At 37.1% G+C, this 24,408-nt stretch overlaps 1 protein-coding gene across 4 annotated transcripts in view; it reads right to left on the reverse strand.

Annotated features, from left to right (window-relative positions):
* The window catches only part of LOC127498025 (arf-GAP with SH3 domain, ANK repeat and PH domain-containing protein 2-like), a 76,529-nt gene that overhangs the window by 19,046 nt on the left and 33,075 nt on the right, over window positions 1-24,408 (reverse strand). For 2 of the 4 annotated variants that reach the window (XM_051866873.1, XM_051866870.1), the window contains exons 3-13: window positions 20,669-20,814; window positions 19,633-19,707; window positions 12,618-12,667; window positions 12,336-12,362; window positions 9,308-9,437; window positions 9,118-9,203; window positions 7,176-7,251; window positions 6,976-7,062; window positions 4,820-4,923; window positions 3,490-3,559; window positions 1,257-1,344 (exon numbers count right to left, since the gene is read on the reverse strand). In XM_051866873.1, the coding sequence (XP_051722833.1) occupies window positions 1,257-1,344; window positions 3,490-3,559; window positions 4,820-4,923; window positions 6,976-7,062; window positions 7,176-7,251; window positions 9,118-9,203; window positions 9,308-9,437; window positions 12,336-12,362; window positions 12,618-12,667; window positions 19,633-19,707; window positions 20,669-20,814 (939 nt within the window). The remainder of the gene's footprint in view (window positions 1-1,256; window positions 1,345-3,489; window positions 3,560-4,819; window positions 4,924-6,975; window positions 7,063-7,175; window positions 7,252-9,117; window positions 9,204-9,307; window positions 9,438-12,335; window positions 12,363-12,617; window positions 12,668-19,632; window positions 19,708-20,668; window positions 20,815-24,408) is intronic. The other 2 variants (XM_051866874.1, XM_051866871.1) reach the window with 1 other exon arrangement.

A 24,408-nucleotide genomic window follows, 5' to 3' on the forward strand; every position in this document is an offset into this window, starting at 1 on the left:
AACACTACATATAGATAGCGTTGCCATTAAGTTGTAATAAATGTTGTCACAAGCATTTTTAGTTATCTTGCCAAATTTGATGCAACTTAACTGGCTTGTTTAACATTCATACTTTATATCCTATGAAACTTGCCATAATATGCCAAAATATAAATAGTACTATTTATTTATATACTATTATAGGATTTATTAAATATTTATTAGTAGTATTTATTAATAATTCAAATTAGCTTTTATATTTAAACTAATTTTGTCAGGTGAGAAGCCACGTGGACAGCGCTGTGACATGTAGTGCGGTTGTGCTTCGGTCCCGGCTAGTGGACATTTTCCCAATCCTGTCCACTTCTCTCTCCCCTCATTGCTTCCTGTCATTTAACACATTGCTAACATGAATTAGCATGTTGCTAGCATGTTTTAGTACTTTTCTAGCATAAATTAGCATGTTTTAACACATTGTTAACATGAATTAGAATGTTGCTAATGTTTTAACACATTGCTAGCATGATTTAACACTTCGTTAGCATGATAGAGCATGTTGCTAGCATGTCATTTCTCTGTGCTGTCCAATCTCAATAAAGGCAAAAATGCCCAAAAATAAATCTAAAAAAAAAAAAAAAAAAAAAAAGTTTCTAACATTAAACAAATGAATATAAATCTGTTGCTGGATTCATTTTCAGAGGCTCTGCTGTTTTAAATACACATTATAATGTCTGAAGAACCCTATTGAGGAAGAAAGTTGTGCTGGTTAATGGAGGGGAACACTTGTGCTTCCCTCCCAAGATTGACACTGTGAGAATCCATTTGGAATGAGGAACAGTGGGAAAAACAAAAGAGGATGGGACAGGCAAGATAAGCTCAAACTCTCCCACTCATGGAGGGACACATAAAATTCAACTTGTTTTTCTCTCTGGCATTAGTTTCCTGTGGTTAGATGAGATGTTAAAGGAAGCACAGGGACATGGGAGAAAATCCCTCAGCCAGGGCCAGTGTTTCCTAAGCCAATATTTCCTCATAGATAACAACAACTACAGTTACACTGTAGCCTTAAAAGTTAAACCGATTCTCTAAACCCTACAGAACATATCAAGATCAACTGTGAAACACTTCCTGCTGTCATTTCACTGCTGCTCTAACAATATTGCTGTCAACATTCTCAGCTAGGTCTTTAGCAGCCAGGCTTTAACTAAATTTTACAGATCTCCCATATTGGATTTATAACTGTGTGTGTGAAGTAATAGTGACGGGTGTAACCGTACGGGAGATGAGGTCAAAACTTTTCTTCTCCTCTGGGTTGTGCTTCACCTGACAGGTGAGAAGATTGAGTTTGGCAGGAGGTCTGTTAGCCTGAGAGAGAGAGAACATATCAGTTACTGATAACTTTCAACTCAATACACGTTTTAGTGTTAAAACTCAGTGATGAATCTCACAAAACTTATAAAGAAAATGTACAGGTCATTTTCTTTCAATTTCAACTTCTATTTTCTTTTTTTTTTAGTGAAAACCATTAAAAAAAATAAATAAATAAATAAAAGTTTTTTTGTGACATTTTCGTTTTCGACACAAGAAAAGCAAACAGAATCCATTATAATCAGCGATGCTGTCTACACTGGATGTGGCGCAATGCGACAAATTCCTGATGGTAAACTGATGACTTTTTCTGATGTACTTCAAGCGCATGCACTACTTCTGACAGCAAAAACAAATGGATTTGAAACGGACGCTTTGTCACATCCAGTATAGACAGCCTAAAGCTGGTGCGGTGCGAAGCGACAGCTGTAGCGTCCAGAATAGACACAGTGTGTAATACAAAAAAGTCTCATAACTATAATGCAAAAAATTATGATTTATTATTAATTGTGAAATATTTATACATCATGGTAGTATTTGTTGTACTGGATTTAATATATATTAAATATATTGCATTACAGTATCTTTTTTTTTTTTAATACAAGAAAAACTACACTCTTATAGTAATGAGAATCTAACAAGAATAATCCTAATGGTTCTAAAACAGGATTTTCTTTGTGCGTTATTGTTTATTTTTTCAATTTCTTTGTGTTTTCATGAGATTCACTCTCAGACTACCTATAATTCAAAATCACCTTTATAAATATCTTCATAAATGTACGTGTATTTGGCTCATTTTCAGCATATGCAAAATTGCAAGAACTCAGTTAATTGCTGCCCTATTTTAATGATCAGCTACAGTAAGAACATGCTGATGTTTCACAATAAGGCCACAGATTGATATGCTCCAGTAGGTGTACAACAGCAACTGCTGAATTCCTCTTTTATACTTTTCTTCCTGTAAGCCTCTTGCCAGTTGTTTTGGTCACAAAGCACTGAGGCCAGAGGAAATGGCTCTAGAAAAGACACTTGAATGACTAATGATGTTCACCAAGAGGCTCGGGCTGAAGGCTAAAAGCCTATTGAATTAGCACTGCACTAATGAGGAAACTGCTCTGATTTATCAAAGATAAAGTGCATATTGCAGGTGCTGTGGCTGACCCCCTTTTATTTATTTATTTCACTATTTTTAAAATCACCTTTTTAGCCTTCACAAGTTCACATAAATGCTCCTACGGTGTGACAAACTAATTTTGAAAAGCACAAATATTCCTTTACTCTCAATTAACATAATAGCATAAAACTCTACTCATAATAATTAAAAAATTAAAGAATAATATATATTTTTTAATTTAAGGAACAGCCAATTCCACTTATTTCCTTTTCAAAATGATATCAACTGCTTTTAAGACTAATATAGCAGATATCAATACCAATACCAACGTTTTTTGTGTGTGTGTGATTTCTGGGTAATTATATCCATATAACTATTTTAGAAAGCAATCACGATTAACAATAAATAAAATTATTTATTTAACCAAATGAAGAATAATAATAAAATTATTTAACAAAAAAGAAAGAAATGGTTTCTATCCTATACAACTAAAGAGTTTAATAATTTTATTTATTAATAACGGTTGATTTTTAACTTCAAAGCTTATACTATACATTTAATCTGTGTCTGAAATCGAATACTTCCCTACTATATAGTATGCGAAAAACAGTACGCCAAAAGAGTAGTATGTCCGAAAAACAGTAGGCAAAAAATCCCCAGATGACCTACTACTTCCAGCGAGATTCTGAAGTGCACATTTGATGGACACTTTACTGTCCCATGAGGCCACGGGAGAGGATTTATGAATGGAAGTGAAGCAGTATGTCCAAATTTCATTCATACTTCCCATATTCACACTATATAGAACATACTGTTTTAACGGTCGCAAAGTAAATTCAAATTCAAAATGTAGTACCTACTCATACAGTACGCGATTTCGGACGCAGCCTTATTCTCATGTGAAAAAAAAACTAACAATAACAATTCTCTCAATACATCAGTATCACCCAGATGTTAGTTAGTGAATGTACAAGCACATGAGCATGGAAACCAATCAGTTTTGAAGAAGGTCAGATAGGGTTCTGTACCGTCCCGTGTGAGATGGTCAAATAACCGTTCTTCACTGTGCACTTTCTCTTCTGCCACACTTTCCGCAACCTGAGGAAGCAGGAAACAGTAAAAGTCACATCAACATTCAACAATGACTCTTCAAAGAATTAGTTCACTTCAGAGTTAAAATTTCCTGATAATTTACTCACCCCCATGCCATCTAAGATGTTTATGTCTTCTTTCTTCAGTCAAAAAGAAATTAAGGTTTTTGAGGAAAACATTCCAGGATTTTTCTCCATATAGTGGACTTCAGCAGGGTTCAATGGGTTGAAGGTCCAAATTTCAGTTTCAGTGCAGCTTCAAAAGGCTCTACATGATCCCAGACGAGGAATAAGAGTCTTATCTAGTGAAACAATTGATCATTTTCTGAAAAATGATCTTTTTAACCACAAATGCTCATCCTGCGCTACCAATAGATTAAAAATACTTCTGAGAAAGCAATTCATGCTTACAAAACTAAATGTCCAGAAGAGATGGGTGAGAAATACTGGATATAACGTGTTCAGCACTTAAAGTGGTAGTTCTTTGAGAGGCCAATAGCCTTATTTCAGTTCAGTATGTGTCACTGCAGCTGGTTTGCTACCTCTGCGATGCGCCACACATTACGTAATCACGTTGGAAAGGTCACGTGTGACGTAGGCGGAAGTACCGATCCAGTGTTTACAAAGTTAATGTGCAAAGACTAAGTCAAACGCTCTTTACAAAAAAAGGTAAAACAATGATGTAGGATGATTTTGAAGTTGAAGGAGAAAATGAAATGAGTTTTTCACCCTACCGCGGTACTTCTGCCTATGTCACGTGTGACCTTTCCAATGTGATTACGTAATGCATGGCGTATCGCAGAGCAGTGCAAGATGAGCATTTGTGGTTAAAAGTATATACATTTTTTTTTTTTTTTTTTAGAAAATGACCGACCGTTTCACTAGATAAGACCCTTATTCCTCGTCTGGGATCATGTAGAGCTCTTTGAAGCTGCACTGAAACTGTAATTTGGACCTTCAACCCGTTGGTAACTGTTGAAGTCCACTATATGGAGAAAAATCCTGGAATGTTTTCCTCAAAAACCTTCATTTCTTTTTGACTGAAGAAAGAAAGACATAAAAATCTTGGATTGGATGACATGGGGGTGAGTAAATTATCAGGAAATTTTAATTCTGAAGTGAACTAATCCTTTAGGAGTTAAATACACTGCTCTAAATGCATGATAAATTATGCAGGATGGACTTTATTCGCTGTTATGATCATGCATTAACTTACCGTATGGCATTTTAATGCACAGTCTGTTATATGATGTCAAAAAATGATTACCCATCACTCTTCTTGTAAAGGTTCCCGCTGCGCTCCGTCCCATGTTCTTTGTTGCCCTGGGGCTGGTGTAGACTGTAGGTGGCGCTCTGTCTAACCTGTGAGTCCTGTGAGGAGATACAGATATGTAAATGTATTCTCTGCACACACAGCAGCGAACCACTGGCATGTCAGCAGTCAGAGGAAGTGAAAAGCTGTGTTTTTGTACGACAGTGTTGTCACTCCAGTGAGGAAATGGGAGCAGTGGGCTTCAAGCGTCTCCAGGGAGCTGAGCTCATTTGGAAATGCACTGTTTTGGAACACAAGGCTCTGAGCCAGAAATGAGAACGCTGCCATTTTAGTACTAATGTTTTGAGTTGAGCGAAAGCCAAAAATGGGCTGTATTCTGACGATGTGTGCTGTATAAAGCTCGGCTTAAACATATTGCCTTATCAATCAGGGTTGGATAGAAGACATCAGTGGCAATGTTGTATGAACTGCACTCAGAGCCTTAGATTTGATCAATTAATTTGCATTTTATGTATTTTTTCTTCTACATTTTCTAAACAAAAGACAAATGCGCAAATATGATCATGTATACCAAGTAGGCACTTACTCTCCTAGACTTCGTTGCCAAAGGACGGTAGCATTAAAGAAGAGAAGAGAGCATTCTTTAGACAGGTCACTCATACATTTTGCACACCAAACTGAAAACAACACTACATATGGGAGGAAATTAATGCATCAAACAACAAACTTTGGGTAACACCAATATCCAGTTATATTTGTAATGGTTGATAAGCAATAAAAAAAATAAAAATAAATTAATTAAAATTGTCATTAATTACTCACCCTCATGTTATTCCAAACCTGTAAGACTTTCGTTCATCTTCAGAACACAAATGAAGATCTTTTTGATGAAATCTGAGCGTTTTCTGTCCCTCCATTGACAGCTACACAACTGAAACTTTAATGCTTCAAAAAGTTCATAAAGAGATTGTGAAACTAATCCATATGAAATGAGTGGTTTAGTCCAAATTTTCTGAAGAGACTCGATCACTTAATATGCTGAACAGACTGAATTTAGGCTTTTATTCACATATAAACATTCATCAACTCACACAACAGAAGCTCAAGCATGTTTGCTTGACATGCAAGAACCAATGAGGTTCATTCTCATGTGTTACGCAGCATGTTTGAGCTTCTGCAAGAACCAACAAGGTTCATTCTCGTGTTACGAAGCACTTTGAGCTTCTGCAAGAACCACTGAGGTTCATTCTCATGTGTTATGCAGCACATTTAAGCTTCCACAAGAACCAATGAGCTTTGTTTTCACGCATCAAGCAGGTTCGGTTGAGCTTCTGTTTGTTTGCTGATCGATGTTTATATGTGAATAAAAGCCTGAGTTAAATCTGTTTATCATACAAAGCGATCAAGTTTCTTCAGAAAAATTGGACTAAACCGCTCAATTCACATGGATTAATTTTATGATCTCTTTATGAACTTTTTGAAGCGTCAAAATGGTAGTTGCATAGCTGTCTATAGAGGGACAGAAATCGCTCAGATTTCATTAAAAATATCTTTATTTGTGTTTCAAAAATAAATGAGAGTCTTACAGGTTTGGAACGACATGAGGGAATGTATTTTTTTGGGTGAACTAACCCTTTAAGCTCCAATTGAGAGTAATATGCAACTTGAAATGGGAAAAATGAAGTCAATATTAGATAAGACTATGATGGCTAGAAAAACAATACAAAATAAAAATAAAATAAAATAAATCCACATGATCCCAGATATAATGTGCATTCCTATAATAAACAGTGTAACCCAATAGTGTAATGAGATGGTGGGACAATAAAACAGTTGTTCACGTGGCATTAAGGGGATTGTTAACTTCTGATTATCAGCATTCAGATTAAATGTGTATAATCTCTTAATATCTGTAATCATATATGCCAAAGCTACTTGCTTGAGAAAACACTTAACTAAAAGCTTAAGAGGGTGAGAAAGCTGGCAGGAAGATAATGAGGAAGAGATTGACCACAAGTTTTCAAATGCAATGTTTACTGAGAGAAGAACTGAGTAGAAGTAAAACTATTAATCAAACTGAGCACTGTGAATAGTGTTGTGGTTTTCAATTGCTGTGAATTGTGTGAGATTTGATTCGAGATAGGACTAACCTCCTTCTGCTCCACTTGCAGAGCGGTCTTTAGCACGTCCCGTAATTGGGTTAGCTGCCTGCGTTCTTCATCCTGTACCTGTTTGATCTGAAGACATAATCAGAAGTGGAAACAGAAGTTAAAAATGAGAATTGATCTTGAGATCAGTAGTGTGAGCCACGACCAGTACGGCAGTGCTTCAGGAATGAAGAGTGTCTCACCGAGTGCAAGTCTGTGGCGAGTTTTTCTATTGAGGGTTTGAGGTTGTCCACTGCTTTGAGACCATCCTGAAAGAAGCTATAACAGAAGATACCATGCCAGTTATTTTTCAAATAATTAAACACAGGCTCCATTTCAGTAAAAAAAAAAAAACTCTGGACTTCACTGACTTTGACAATGTATCGAAAAAAAACCCCAAAAAAACATTGTTTCGAGACATTCCTCAGACTAACTTTTGTTTGTGTTCCACAGAAGAAAGAAAGTCAATGTGGATGAATAAATGGTAAATGAATTTCAGTTTTGAACTATCCCTTTAATTGCTTTAAATACCCAATAAAATATAATAACTAGGGCTCTATGATTTTTGGAATGCAGAAAACGCGGACGGAAGGTCATATAAACGGAATTTACTGCTTAACGCGGAATGTCACGGAATTTGTCAACTTTTTGAAGAATAAATAAAAAGTAGATCAGTACACTAGACTATTTAAATATGAGTCCTGGATGTTCTGCGTGTCTCTATGTGAATGAATGGCGCAGACATGCGGTTTTATTTACCACACACACACACACACACTGGGGCACGCGTGACACTCGTGGTGTTTTCAGCCCCTGCGGCCTCGCTATATGAGGACATGAATGCTTTGTGAGTCACTTCATGAGCATTTTACAATTTCATTTGAGAAAAACTATTGTCATATCACAAACACACAGAAACTTAAGGGTCTTAACGGCAACCCATCAAAATATAGGTTTGGTTTAACTTAATGAAATTGTGACAGTAGAATTTAGCTACGTCTCAATGTAGTAATAATTCTAACACTAATAACACTAATATTAATACTTTTTTATTAAAACTTTATTTATTAAAGGAATAATCAAAATGTTTCTTCCATGTTATAATTTTAACAGTAAAGCTCTGTTGTGCAGCACTTTGTTTGACAAAAAAGTTTGTTTAATATCATATGATTAAAAGATAAATTAAATTAATGTGTTATGCCTTCATTTGATTGCCAGAAAAATTAAAATACACAACACAGAATTTCTGAAAAAACAAAAACAAAGCATTTCATAGAAATTAAATTAAAAAAAATTAATACATTGTTGTTTTTATGAATTAATTAGACATGCTTTTTGATTACTAAAATGTAATTAAAACCATTAAAATGGAATCCAGAAAATGGAATCCAGCCCTAAAAAATTTAATTTGTTAAACTTTTAATAAATTGTTATTAAATTGTATAAGTTTCATGATTTTAATTAATTAGACATGCTTTTTGATTACTAAAACTTTATTTTACCATTAAAATGGAGTCCCAAAAAAAAAAAAAAAAAAAAAAAAAAAAGAAGCACAGGGGAAAAAAAAAAAAAAAACGGAATCCAGAAAGATTAAAATGGAAAAAATGGAATTTGGAAAAAAATAAAGTGGAATTTGAGGCCCTAGGGCCCTAAATAACCTAGTGAGCTGCCTACCTAAAAAGGCAGTTTTGCATCTTTTTATGCCCAAAAATGCTGTCTTAGGGCTGGTTCACACAGAACGTTTTTTTGCCAAAAAAAAAAAAAAAAAACGCAAGCTTTTGAGGCGCCAGATATCTCACCTTTCCCGGAAGTTCCGGGAGACTCCCGCATATTGATCCCAGAAATCGAGTGAGCGAGAGAGAAACCCCGTTTCCACTAAGATGCGTTTTCGGTGAACAGATCATAAGCGGTCAGCCAATTTACACCTGGTTTTTGCAGGATGGGATGTCTGAGACACGATTTTTTAGAATTTGAACAATTTAACTTCAGCACGAGACACAAATGCAATGGTCAAAGACGTCCGTCTAGCGTGTTTAAATATAAACAATGGAAAATCAGCACAGTGGAAAGGAAAAATGCATTCTGTGTGAACCAGCCCTTATGATATTTTTTTTTTAAGAAATGTTGACATGTGGCCAGACTTACTTGCACTGTGCATGAAAGTATTTGATGAGATTCTGGAGCAGGTCGACACCTTTCTTGATCTTGATCTCATTGACTTTGAGGAGGTACTGTAACAAACCAACAGAGGAGACTGAAGCACACACACACTGCACAGGAAGTGCCTATTACAGCACCATAACAGGATTCTACAATGAAATGAGTCTCTTCTGACCTCACACATCTGAAGCTGAAAGAAACGGCGCTCCTTTTCCATCTCTTCTGCTATCTCCGCTCCACTGATCTCAGTCCTGATCATTCCATGCTGTCGGGCGTGCTCTTTTTTCTCCTTCTCTATTTTAGAACTGCGTGAAACACACAGACGACCTTAAAATTGAGACACACAAATACAAACACACGCACAGGAAACACTCATGCAGCAGGGCATTCTTTTCCATATGCTCCAGCAGCATATTGTACCCCACGTTACGGATGCAGCATTTCCTCTGTGGGGAAGGAGGGCCCTGATCTCAGACACAGGATTCCAGAGAGAGCCTCATGCGCTCTCAGCTCCAGCGGCTGATCATGAAGCAGGCTGGCCATTTCTGGAACCTCTGCTTTCAGAGTTTGAAGCCTAGCGAGGAGATGTGATCAGGAGATGGCTGAACACTAGAAGCCATTTCCAAAACAAAACATTTCTAGTCAGTGAAACTAGAAACTAGGTAAAGGCAAAAAAATATTGTGATAAAATGCATCAAGCGCTGAGTGAAGTGATGTGTTAGCATGAGAAGCTGCCACTGATGACAATTTTGATTTGTGTATTTTAGTGTTGGGGAGAAGCCAGACTACTAACTTAAAATAAAAAAATAAAATAAAAATTATTTTAGGGTACGTTTATTTCTTCGCATTTTCCGCGTACAAACGAAAAAAAATGATGCCCGTTCGTGAAAACTACTAAAAACGCTGTATTATTCATGCCAGGCCAGTAGATGGCAATGTCACTTTGTAAACACTATGCGCTTAAAGACTGAACACGTAATAGGCATGCGCATGACATCACAGTTTTCACAAATTAGCGTTTTTGTAGTTTACACGGAGATGATAAAGATATCGTTTTCAAAAACCTGCACTTTGAAACCCATTTTGAAAAGTTTGCATTTTCAGGCCCCCAAAACACTGTTGTTGTTTAAATGAATGGCCAAAACACATAAAACATTCAGTTTTTAGTTGAAAATGGTGTCGTGTAAACGACCCCCAAAGACTATAGATACAGAAAGACTGTTTACTCCTATTGTTTGTGAATGGGAGAAACCGCAACACACAATATGGCGGAATATGTCCCGCCTTCTAAGTAAAAGAGCCAATCGCTGATTGGTAAAGTCATTACGTCACTGCAGCTGCCATTAGAAACTACGGTTCTCACAGAAACCTAAGACTCGTCCATACCGGCGTGATGAATACGATCCTCAACTGGATGGAACTGGAATAAATACTTTGACTGTTGCGATCCCATCGGACTTATTATGATTCAGGCAGCTATCATAAAGCACTGTTCGCTGTTGGCCAGAGGAGAGCTGGTCCCCCGACTGAGCCTGGTTTCTCCCAAGGTTTTTTTTCTCCATTTTTAACACCTGTTTGCACCTGATGTCACCTGCTGGAGTTTGGGTTTGGGTGAACTGAGCTGGATGATGACATCACTGTTTACTCCAGTGCTGATATAGATAAATTAACTAAATTAATAACTATTGATTCTTACATCGGAATGAATCAATACTGAATTTACTTAAGATGGATAATGACACCATTTTCTTGAAGAGCTGCTGTGCAGCCAAAATTATATACCAGTTATCACTGTAAAGCTGCTTTGACACAATCTGCATTGTTAAAAGGTGTATAAAAGGTGTATAAATAAAGGTGACTTGACTTGACTCACGCTTAGGACTGCACATGTGTACTGGCTCGTCTAGCCTGAAGAATATGCTTTTTTTAATGCTATTTGAGCATAAGAAACAATACTTATGGGATTGTTCATGTCAGATTTTGTTGCTGATTTGAAATATGTTATTTAATTGTGAGTTTGGCAAGCAGTTTTTGAGATTTCAGGATTCCCCCATTCAAATAGATACTGTAGGACTTGGTCTTGGATGCCTGAAATAGCTGCTTGGAGGCGTTGCAAATATGGCCGCAAAGTGAACAGACTTTCCTTCAAAGGGATATACCACCGGTTTCACGAACAAGGCTTAAGCCTAGTCCCAGACTAAAATGCTTGTTTGAGCTGTTTTAACTGAACGTAACTAGAACTGACATATTTTAAGATATATCACTGCCATTGTTTTGTCTGAAGATCCACACCAGTAATGTTTTTTCTAAGGCATGTTTTTAAAAGCTACTTAAACACCCTAATTGAACGAAGGCCTAATTGTGGTTTAATCTAAACCCTGTCTGTGAAACTGGGCCATAATGTCCTATCCAATATAAAGGCATAAAAAGTTAAATATAATTTAAAAGCTGGGAAGCTAATGTTTTCCAAAGTAGCTTCCCTGACAATGATTACTTTAGGTATTGCATCTGTACATCTGACAGATGGAAGAAATTAGTCTGAACAGACTCCCTCATGCCAGCAAATCACTTCCATGGGTGACTATAAAGAACAGTCCACCATTTTTAGTGCAAACAAATCATGTTTAATATCAAACCAGTTAAAGTAACATAAAATGGTGGAGTGTTGCTTTCATCTTTGGGAGAAAGAAACACACGCAAAAAAATTAAATATGAATCGTGATTTGATGCTTCCTGCTGTTCACCTGCTCTCCCGAGGCACCACATTATTTTTAGCGTCAGATTCTCTGACTATTACACAAACACAGCAAGATGTTTAGCATACTCATCAGCAGGATATTTGCACTAATGAAGCGTGCGCGCAAACTGCAATTTGCGAGAAAGCCGAAAGCTTTGCACAGACAGAGAGATTGAAGAGAACTCAAACTGTAGCGGCGGTGACGATGAAAACCAGTTTAATGGAGTTAGGGCCAGTGTCACGTTAGAGGACGGTTTCGTTTCTTTCTGTCTGGAAACATGAAGGTATCGGTCACAATCAAACACTGGAGATTATATCCAGGCAGGTGAAACATGTATTTGACTGAGCAAAACTGCTGATGATGGAAAACAGCAATGATATTAAAAAAGACAGGAACGTAAAAAGCACCTGCCTTTAAAGGTAAATCAAATCTAATCAAATGATGTGTTATAAGAAAATATATTACCCTTTCAGTAAAGAATGTCCCTTGCAGCTTGGAAAATATATAAGAAGTGCTATATAAATGTCATACATTGTCGCATGCAGAACAATCAGTGTGAGAGCACAGGATAGGAATACAGGAAGTGAGGTGGTAACAGTGACAGCTCATTATCCAGAGTGCTGGGCGGCACTGATCCCTCATTTGACACTCAGAAAACTGATGTTTCCTTTCAATTTGATTAACTTCCAGACTAAGATATAAACATGCATGACAGAAATTAACAAATATTCTTTGAAAATGTCTTACACTTTAGTCTCATAGTCTTTCCAGGCTTTATCAAAGGGCTTCTTGAGATCCTGCAAGAGAGAGGATATTCATTAGACAGACGTATGACTCAACTTTCATTTTGACTTCCGCAGTGTAACCCAAATAACTAAGGAAGAACAGGCTGTCGTCTCACAGGGCTACACGTTTCACAATCAGCATAATGTCTGGTCCAGGTTGTAGAGTTTTATGCAATGTTTTTTCCTCTAAACATCATGATTTGGCTTGGGCATTGCCATACAATTCGATGTTAGCTCATTGGTTGTGTGTTGAATGCACTGATTTTTTTTTGACTGGATGCATCAGCCAGCCAATCAGATTGAAGCTTGTGTTATGCACAAAAATGGCTATGCCATTTTGAGGCTTAAATTAGCATTAACTCACCACTCAGCTGCCAAACTCAGTGTACACCATCACGCATGATGTCATGCTCATAAAGAAAGTACCTGATGAAACGCCAGTGGCTGCTTTTTGTAATGACATCATCTGAAATCTTTAGGGAAATTCTCTGCTTGTACAAACAGAGCATTCTCCAGCAGCTCTACCGAGGGTTTACACTAATAACAGAAGGCTGTGTTTGTAGAGGGACTTCCTAAGAGTCCTATGCACTGCGCTAATGTGCTTTCATAACAGATGTTACACGCAGCTTGAGTTGTGCGGAAAACAGTCTCATCTGTGCCAGCAAAATGGCTCAGTAAGAGCAGTTTGACAAGAAAAATGAGTTCAAGAACACACATCCAAACATTCTATACTTGAGTCATTGTAATATAAATTGGAAGAGACAGGAAATGTCGTGCCCATTCAAACAAAGGTGTGATGTGGCAATTTAATTCAACTTGAAAATTGTATGTATATATGACTGTAAAAATAAATCTGCATTGTTTATCCTTTTGATCTTTAATTCATAAAATTAGCAAAATTAGCAAAACATTTTTTTTTTAGCACACCAGGGTGATGAAATTGAAATGTCCATGAAATTGTCCGCCCATGACTTAATATAAACATGAGGAAACACAAAGGCCAAATTCTCTTAATCATTCATCACAATGAGAAAAACCAAAGAATATAGTTCTGATGTGCAGCAAAAGATTGTTGAGCTTCACAAAATAGAAAGTGGCTGTAAGAAAATAGCTAAAGCATTGAAAATCCCCATTTCCACTATCAGGGCAATAATTAAGAAGTTCCAATAAACTAAAGATGTTACAAATCTGCCTGGAAGAGGACGTGTGTCTAAATCGTCCTAATGCATGGTGAGGAGGAGAGTTTGAGTGGCCAAAGACTTTCCAAGTATCACAGCTGGAGAACTGCAGAGATTAGTTGAGTCTTGAGTCTCAGAAAGCCTAGAAAAAAATGATCAAACAGCACCTACATCCCCACAAGTTGTTCGGGAGGGTTTCAAGAAAAATCCTCTGCTCTCATCCGGAAACAATCTCCAGCATATTCAGTTGGCAGACAAGACTGGAACTTCAAACGGGACCGGCTTCTATGGTCAGATGAAACTAAAACATGAGCCCAGATGGGTTTGGTGCACACAGGGATAAAAAGTACCCCATGCCCACGGTTAAATATACTGCTGGATCTTTAATGTTGTGGGCCTATTTTTCTGCTGGAGGTCCTGGACATCTTGTTCAGATACATGGTATCATGGATTCTATCAAATACCAACAGATAAAAAAATCAAAACCTGACCGCTTCTGCTAGAAATCTTATAATGGGCTGTGGCTGGATCTTCCATCAGAACAATGATCCAAAACAAACATCAAAACCAACACAAAAATGTGTCACTGAGCACAAAATGAAGCTTCTTCCATGGCCGTCCCAGTCCCCTGACCTGAACCCTAAAGAAAATGAGTGGAGTGAACTGAAGAGAAGAAGCACCAACATGGAGCTGGGAATCTAAAGGATCTGGAGAGATTCTGAATGAAGGAATGGTCTTTGAACTCTTGTCAGGTGTTCTCCAAACTCATCATGCATTGCAGGTGAAGACTCAGAGCTGTTATCTTGGCAAAAGGAGGTTGCAAAAAGTATTGAATAAAAGAGTGCCAATATTTGTGGCCAATGTGTTTTGGAAAAAAACATTTATTTCATAATGTGATTTACCCCCCACTTTCAATTCTTTTCCTTCAATGAAAGGTTAGATTTTTGCTAATTTTATGAATTAAAGATCAAAAGGATAAACAATGCAGATTTATTTTTACAGTCATCTTTGATCATATTTACCAAGGGTGCTAATAATTATGACCACCACTGTATATTATATATATTATATATTATATGTTCGAGATGCATCGGTGCTACGCAGATCGATCGGCGTATGACATCAAACTACGGTGAGAGCAATTCAAAAGCATAAGGAATCGTATGCTCTCCAATCGCTCTCGAGGTACTTTGATGTCATACGCCAATCGTTCTGCGCAGCGCCGATGCATCTCGAACAAGCCTATTGACAGATTAATCGATTACCAAAATGGTGGTTAGATGCAGTGGCCAGTTGCATAAACTGTTTAGACTAGTCTTAAAGGGATAGTTCACCAAAAAATTAAAATTATCCCATGATTTACTAACCCTCAAGCCATTTTAGGTGTATATGACTTTATTCTTTCAGACAAAAACAATCGGAGATATAAAATATCCTGGCTCTTCCAAGCTTTATAATGGTGGTAAATGGGGAGCGAGATTTTGAAGGCAAAAAAAGCACATCCATCCACTATAAAAGTAATCCAGGGGGGTAATAAAGGCCTTCTGAAGTGAAGCGATGGGTTTTTCTAAGAAAAATATCCATATTTAAAGCATTTTATTAACTATAATAACTAGCTTCCTGCAGACAGCTGTACGTGTCGATTTGCGACGTGAGAGTGACCTCTGACCCACCCGACGCATGACGTATTTCCAAACGTGGAAGCGCAGAGGATAGAGCAAAACAAATTACTGGTCACGAATTAGAAGTCTAAAACAAGAATTTTTAAAAAGAAATGTCGGAGGATTTCAATATAAGTTTCAATATAAGTTTGTTGCCCAGCCCTATTTGTTTGAACCGCGAGAGGTGTCCAAAATTATCATAACTTTTTAAAGTCAGCTACCTTAAAAATGTAGATTGGTATAATCTGACCTGGAAAAGTACAACTGATTACCCTATAGTTGGTCAAACTAGTTCTCAAGACACAATCTTAACATAGTGGCTAAGTTTATGCAGCTGGCTCCAGGTCTAATTTGCTGCTGTTTTTAAGACCATGGCTCATTACAAGAAAGATCTCAATCACAAAAAGGGCCACTTCAGGGATTCAGAGAATGAATGTTCAGCAATTCAGCCTATTAACTCATGAAAAGGGACAGAGAGAGAAAGAGAGATGCACATTTCTGAATGCCAGTGGGATTGAACACTATTTCGAGCTGCTTCATGTTGGTTTGACTGAACTTTAAATCATCATTCCTCACCACACAGCACCAGGATAACATGTCTCTAACAAGCTGAATCACAATGCCGTCACCTGGACTTTGAGACCACAACATCTATCAGCCGGAGGGGTCTAAAAAAGCTTGAGTGGGTGGGTTTCACAGCTCAGCGGGCTTCAACGCTGACATCACTCCCTCTGAGGCTGACAAAACCGTCTACTTCAGCAAAGTCACTGGGACTGACTGAACAGAGGATGTGTCGTTCACAAACACACTGTAAGACAATAGACGCAGCTGAGGAACAGACAGCAGCATCATCAAGTTGAGAGGTTTTGGCATGACGTCAGCGTCTGTTTTACGAGGACTGCAATTCCGCCTCCCTCAGCAATTCTGAAAACATGCAACTCAGGGTCAGGAACAGGGAACGTTGGGGTCAAGCTTTCTGACATATTACAAACTGTACCCATTTACATTAAGGTTGAATTCATTAAAATGATGTATCTTGACCTAACAGGGGTTTCTGCAGATTTTATGAAGGTAAATTTAAGACTTATTTTTAAGACCAAGAAAATGTAAGTAATAAATTGAAGAGAAACACTTTTGAGTTTGAAAATACATCTTCCAACAGATATTGGTTACTTTTTAATTCATTTTACTAAAAAGCTTGAATTGCTCTGCTCAAAACCACTACAATATGGAAACTTTTACTGTACCTTCTGATGCAAATGTATAATGAAGTCTTGAAAAACTAAAAATTAAGTGAGTTTATGCGCGACTTAAATGTTTTATTTTTTTATTTTTTATTTTTTTTGAATAATCAACTTAATAATTAAGTTCCTCTAACTCAATGTAGCTTGTTGGTTGAACATAAATTCACTTGTTGTCATAACTAAAAAAATCTGATGCAAACAATACATTATTTTATTTTTTTTTTTTTTGAGCCAACATATTTTTTTAGAGTGCAAGTAAATGTATCTTTATTTAAACTTAAACTAAAACAGGACAACAACAGGAATGCATGCAACATTTAATGCCATGACTTTATGAACTTAAGTCTTTCTGCTCTTATTTAAGACTGTTTTAACGCCTTAATTTGTGTAAGGGTGAATTAAGACTTTTTAAAGACTCGCAGAAACCCTGCATTATGTTAATTTATAAATATTTAACAGACTGTGGATCCAAAGACAGGTAACAAAACAGATGACCTCGTAATGACACCAAAGACACTTCATTTCCAAGATCCATTTTCTGACGGGTTAATGAGGCACAGGTTCAGGTTAATGACTGGAATGATGGCCCAAGACAAGGCCTGTAATTTCTATCCATTAGCGGCAGTCCCCTACTGCGCTCAGAATCGAGCACAATGCTGATACAGACCGTTCTGAGACCATTAGCGTTCCATAACTGCAGGTTAAACGACGCAGCCGCCGGTGTCCTCCCAATCACCTCTACAGGAAACTGACACAAAGCAGAAATTACATTTTCATCTGGGCTGGATGAGAATCTGATGCTTCAGCATGGGCTGATGCCAGACTAGTTACTTATTTTAATTAATCATTTTAATCCAGGCAGTTTGCCAGAGTAGAAAAATAGAAAGGTAACTGTAATCTAATTCCTCATAATTGCAACTTTATATCTCACATTTATTTTTGACAATTTCTTGTTATTGTGACTTTATTATTTCTTATATTAATAAATGTAATACAAATTATTAAAAATAATATTCTATATATCTAATTATATATTTTAATAAAATAACTATTAAATTTATTTATTATATCTAACTTTTTGACAGCTTGTTATAATTGTGATTTTATATTAAGAAATATATATTACAAATAGTAAAAAAAATTGACAAATACAAATATTACAAATATTCATGTCAGTTGTAAAAGACACCTTCAAATTAAAATGTTTATCACAGCAAATTTCACATCAAAACATTTCGTCTTGGTGTGAACAGACCTTCAGTATGAGAAATAGTGGTGCTGTGAAAGCTACCTCAGATGGAGAGAAACACTTAGGTCACTGTAAAGGTCCGAACACGTTACAATAAGTCACTATTAAGGCCCAATTAAAGCCTATAAGGGTCTCACTGATTCAGTTAACCGTCCTTTCATTTTAAACTACACATTTAAGGAATCACATCACCCAAGCAGAATGATTTTTTCAGCCCCATCGCAGAGAGAGAGAGAAGTCTCCAGGGAAACAAGACAGGGAGCTGAGTGAAGAGCCTCATTAGGAGTAAATCACATCAGATTCCGCCTAAGAGCTAACATGACAAAGTCACATGGTGCATAGAAGGTCAGGAGGTCACAGTGGACATTAATGAACTGAGGCGGCCTAAAAGGACATTCTGAGAATCAGTTCAGTATAGAGCTGCTACCAGCTGTCTTTCGCTCAAGCATGTTCATGTGAGCATAAATGGACAGGGGTCTAAGACTGGTACTTGACTTTCCACCAGACATATTCAACCAACAGCGTTGGGGAACATTAGGTTTAAAAGTTGCATTGCTAATATCATGTACACACAAAAAAAAAAAAAAATTCCAATGACCGAGTTATCTTATTCTGAACCAATTGTGCCACAAATCATCACGTAATATCAAAGTAACATGGTGGTGGGATCTTTAGGGGAAATATACAAAAGCCCAGAGTGGAACATTGGATAGGATAGGATAGGATAGGATAGGATAGGATATACAATAAGATAGGATGCAATACAATATGATACGATACTATACGATAGGATAGGATACAATACAATAGGATCCGATGGGATATGTTAGGATACATTACGACACAATAGGATATACGATGGATAGGATAGGATAGGATAGGATAGGATAGGATAGGATAGGATAGGACAGGGCAGGATACTATACGATACGATAGGATACGTTACGATGGGATACGTTAGGATACAATACGAAAGGATACAATAGGATACATTACAATACGATAGGATATACGACAGGATAGGATATGATACTATACGATATGATAGGATACGATAAAATATACAATAGGATACGATGATATATGATACGATAGGATACGATATACAATAGGATACAACAGTATATGAAAGGATACAATAGGATATGATAGGATACGATATGATATATGATATTATATATGATGTGATATACGATAAGATAGGATACGATATGATAGTATAGCATAGATAGGATAGGATACGATAGGATACGATATACAATAGGATACAACAGTATATGATAGGATAAGATAGGATACGATATGATATATAATAATATACATGATACGATATACGATAGGATAGGATACGATAGGATAGGATACGAAAGGATAGAATAGAATAGAATAGAATAGAATAGAATAGAATAACACAACATATTAAATGCAAAAAAGTAACTCCGGCATTATGGTGTAAATTCTTCTAAAAGGCAATGTGATTAAGCATGGAACTCAAGACCTGCTTGCCAAGGAATATTATCCATCCATTGTTTATTGGCTGACTATCATGTGCCTGAAACACCTTGAGACAAGCACTGATCAATATGCTGCTGATAAACTGCCCAAAAGAGAGAAAGCATTTATAGGCTTAAAGTAATGAACTTACCCCTTTAACCCCTTTCAGATCACCCTTCAGCAGACTGTCCAATGGGAAGGTAATTATGTTATTCATGTTCTGAAACTAGAGAGTGAAAGCACACCATTAGACAAATGTCTGTCTTCCCAACTGTGCAATTGTCTTTCTTATTACAGCAATCAGAGATAAACACACAAGGCGGAGAGGAAAAACAGTCTGTTGCAGCAGGAGAAAAATTAGACGGTTTGAGTAGTATTCATACAAACACAACATTAGGGGAATTATTTATTAAGTTTGCAAAAAAAAAAAAAATTCCAAATCATAAATTACAGAATGAATGATAAATGATAAGCTCAACTTATTTTAGATAAAAACACCAGTAATTGCTAAAACACTTTCATGAATGTTGATCCACCCTGTAGACCAATGACTCAAGATCAGCTTTTGGGCCCAGAGGTCCAAGCACATTTAGGGATCAGTTCACCCAAAAATGAAATTTCTGTCATTAATTACTCACCCTCATGTCGTTCCACACCCGTAAGACCTTCATTCATCTTTGGAACACAAATTAAGATATTTTTGATGAAATCTGAGAGCTTTCTGACCTCCCTATAGATGGCAACGTCATAACCAATTTCAAGGCCCAGAAAAGTAGTAAAGACATCATTAAAATAGTCCATGTGACAACAGTGGTTCAACCTTAATGTTATGAAGTGACAAGAATACTTTTTGTATGCAAAAACAAAACAAAAACAACAACTTTATTCAACAATGTCTTTGTCTTATGTCTTTACTACCTTTATGGTCCTTGAAATTGGTTATGACGTTGCTGTCTATAGGGAGGTCAGAAAGCTATCGGATTTCATCAAAAATATCTTAATTTGTGTTCCAAAGATGAACGAAGGTCTTACGGGTTTGGAACGACATGAAGGTGAGTAATTAATGACAGAAATGTCAATTTTGGTTGAATTAACCCTTTAACAGCTGGTAGGTAAGATGTTTAAAACCCATTTGCTCTACATAAAAAAAAAAAAAAATCACATAAACACAAAATAAATGTCCTCACCAGGTTCTTGAATAAGGCTGTGAGCTCCTTGGTGAAGACAGAGAACTTCAGGAATGCTGATCCCAGGTCAGGATCATCTCTGTACACACAGTTCTCTCCAAACTTCTCCAGAGCTTGAGTGTACTGCTCCTCGTTCTCCACATGAGCTACAAACAGAACGTCAATATAGTCCACATCAAAACCTAAATAATCTAGAAGTGCTTTAAAATGTGACTAATTTCATTAAATTAAAAACAGCCACTAAATTCTATGTAGACTTAGAATGGAATAATGAAAGAGAACAAGTTTATTAAGCTCTACACACACATGTAAGCCTAACATTCTTTGCAGTCGCAGTATCATTTGTTTTTCTCCCCCATTTATTGTTCTTTCCTACTGTTGCTTTCTTTCCTCCAGATTGTGTCGTCTTGTATTCCAGCATTATCAGTTACAGTCCACCTAATCACATCTACTTCGTACAACCACAGACACACAATAGAGTCTATTTATTGTTTTAAGGAGTCTTTTCCACACTCTGTTCATTGTTATTGTATGGTGAGATAAAAAAAGACCCTGATAGAGCCTGATGGAAACTTAAACAAATACAAAAACCCAGAACTTCCTCTTAATTCCATCAAACTCCCAGTTGTCGTCCTCTCCAGGGGCAAAGCATAAAAGATGAAAAACAAGGAAGCATGTAATTCACTCATGCAGTGATGTTGCAAACTCCCCATAGTTTGTCTGCAGGGAAAATGTGTAATTTACAAGTACAGACATGTCGTAAAATGTCAGGATACTAGTCAGTGTGTAAGCCAGTTTGTAATCAACACCTGGAGCTTTTCAAGACGCCCTCGTGGATGACCATCTTCCAACTAGTTAACATGTTTCTTCTTTCTCCAACAAAGACCATCGCCAAGAATAGCCACACAGTATTATTATATAGTCAATGCCCTCTTATGAATAATTCATAATTTATTTGTTATAGTGCAGCTTGCAATAGTAAGCTTGAGAGCTTTCTCTTTAGGTGACCTATTGTATCTCGATAGGAAGGACACAATGGGACAGGAAGTGAGGCAGTGGTACGCTATCACCCTAAAGCTAGTCCAGAACTGGGGCCATGTGGAGACAACACAGCACAAAAACAAAAGGAAGACCTGTAGATGCACTCTAGCAGATCTGAGCACTCTTGTGCTTGAGTAGACTTGGAGCACTGCCCAGGTCACAACAACAGGCATGGTAATTAGATACAGGCTAATAAGGATAATGGATATATGAAGGTCGTATGCTGAGGAGATTCCATTCAATTGAAACCACTTTCTTATACCTGACTGGGAAAGCAGGGATAGGGCACCTGTTTATGCTGTATGTCCTTTGCCTATTCAGTTTGATGAATGGCTACACCTGCTTCAATAAATAAACACTTGATAAATACAAGTGAGAGCACAAATGTGCAGTATATGCATTAGTAAAAACTGCTAACTCCAGCTCAAACTCAGGGTGCCCAGACTCCTATTAGCTGTATCTCTTGTGTAGCAGTCAGGAACTGAACATTAGAAAAGCTCTTTTCCAAAAACTTGCTGACTCACTGTATATCGTAAAAAGCGTCTTCTAAACCAACATCCTAACTGACACTGAAATTATCTGAGATGTTCAACATAGACAGAAATGTCTCAAGCCCAAAATATACTTTAGTTTAGTGTATGTTTATAGCTGAACGTATAGTCTTTCAAAGTATGCATTTTGATAGCATCCAACCATGTGCGAACAAAAGTGCTCTACCAATGTGCACTAGAAAGTTTCCTCTTTGTCCAGTGTCTGCCCCTCACACAATTGCTCTTCAATGTGGGCATCTGTTGTTGTTGTGATTACTAGTAGTTAGGGGTGTAACGGTACATGTATTCGCCCCAGCATACAGTCGGTCACAGGCAATCCACACCCCAATCCAGAAGGGGACATACAAGGTAATGCAACGCTGTTTGCTACCAGTAAAAAGCGCAGAAGAAGAAGAAGAGAGGATTGATCAAGATGTACATGTAATCTCTCAATCAGTGCAGAAAGATATCAATAAAACAGCTTGAGAATAATATCTCAGTTAACATTACATTTACCTCAGGCAAGTCATTTAGTGTCTACAGCATGTTAGTTTACTAAAGAAATTAACTCTAAAGGGGAGCATTTCGTATATGCACTATATTATCGTATTCATTATATTTACTTAATCTGTTAGTAATGTCTTGATTATTTAATGTATGTTTAAATAAATTTGCACTCAAAAAAAAAAATAATGTCCAATATTAAAGGGTTAGTTCACCCAAAAATGAAAATTCTGTCATTAATTACTCACCCTCGTGCCGTTTTACACTCGTAAGACCTTCGTTGATCTTCGGAACACAAATTAAGATATTTTTGTTTAAATCCGATGGCTCCGTGAGGCCTACATAGCCAGCAATGACATTTCCTCTGTCAAGATCCATTAATGTACTAAAAATATATTTAAATCAGTTATATATTATCAGTTAATATTAATATTATAAAGCGACGAGAATATTTTTGGTGCGCCAAAAAAAAAAAAAATAACGACTTATTTAGTGATGGCCGATTTCAAAACACTGCTTCAGGAAGATTCGGAGCGTTATGAATCAGCGTGTCGAATCATGATTCGGATCGCGTGTCAAACCGCCAAACTGCTGAAATCACGTGACTTTGGCGCTCCGAACTGCGGATTCGACACGCTGATTCATTATGCTCCGAAGCTTCCTGAAGATTATATATAGATTTTTTTATCCTAATGTTAATTATAATTTAATTTATTTAAACACAAAAAAACCTTAGTTTAAAAAAAAAAAAAAAGTAATTTTATGTTTAGTTCATTGTTTAGCTTTGGAGATCTGAAAAGTGTGGGGCTCAAAAATAATTGTCATTAGTAACTCATTTATAGAGTTATTTTTATTTTAAAAAATATATATTGATAATGATTAAACACTTCAGTGCCTATCCTTTTATCCTTTGATCGAGTTATGACAGATTCTGAGACCCTCTTGCAACTTAAAACCTCTGTCACCTCTGTCTCTCTCCAGCCCTCTGTGACATTACCGTCACGACAGACAACAAGAGGAAGGAGAGCAGTGGGAGAGTGTCTGATTATGAGCTGTGAAAACCTGTTCCTTCAAACCACCAGCTGCTTCAGAGTGACTCATCACATCTCATTACAGGCCTGCAGACTTTCCTGACTTCATATACTCATTTCCCACTGATAAAGCCAGTGCCATTGCATTCTACAAATTTTTTGCTGAAGAATGTTTTCAACACACCCGGTGAATTCTTGAACCGGTTAAGGTCTTGTGATCTCCAAACGGTTTGACATTCACAGTAGGGCTCTTCACAAGCAGCTGATGCCAGCGCTAATGTTTTGACAATAAATCTCCAGGCCCGGCGGTGTGTGTACAGCCTCAACACAGGCTGTGTTTGGTCTTCAAACATCCCATCTTGTTTTCTGCCGCAGTGGCCGACTGTGCATTTGGATCTGGCTTTTGTTTTTAAAGCGACATATGAGCTCTGCACATCTTCTGCACATCTGCAACGACAAAACTTTGGCTCCAAGCTGTGTCCTTCCTTACGGTAACTGAACCATAGCAGGCAGCTTTCCGTGCTGTGGGTATCTGAATGAGCTTTTGGGGAAACAGAATGACTGTTTCATTAGCCTTTTTCAGAGTCACCTTCAAAATCAGACACGCAAAAATATACAAGTTAGGGCAATGACT

The sequence above is a fragment of the Ctenopharyngodon idella genome, chromosome 17 (assembly GCF_019924925.1).
Source record: "Ctenopharyngodon idella isolate HZGC_01 chromosome 17, HZGC01, whole genome shotgun sequence".
Lineage (NCBI taxonomy): Eukaryota > Metazoa > Chordata > Actinopteri > Cypriniformes > Xenocyprididae > Ctenopharyngodon > Ctenopharyngodon idella.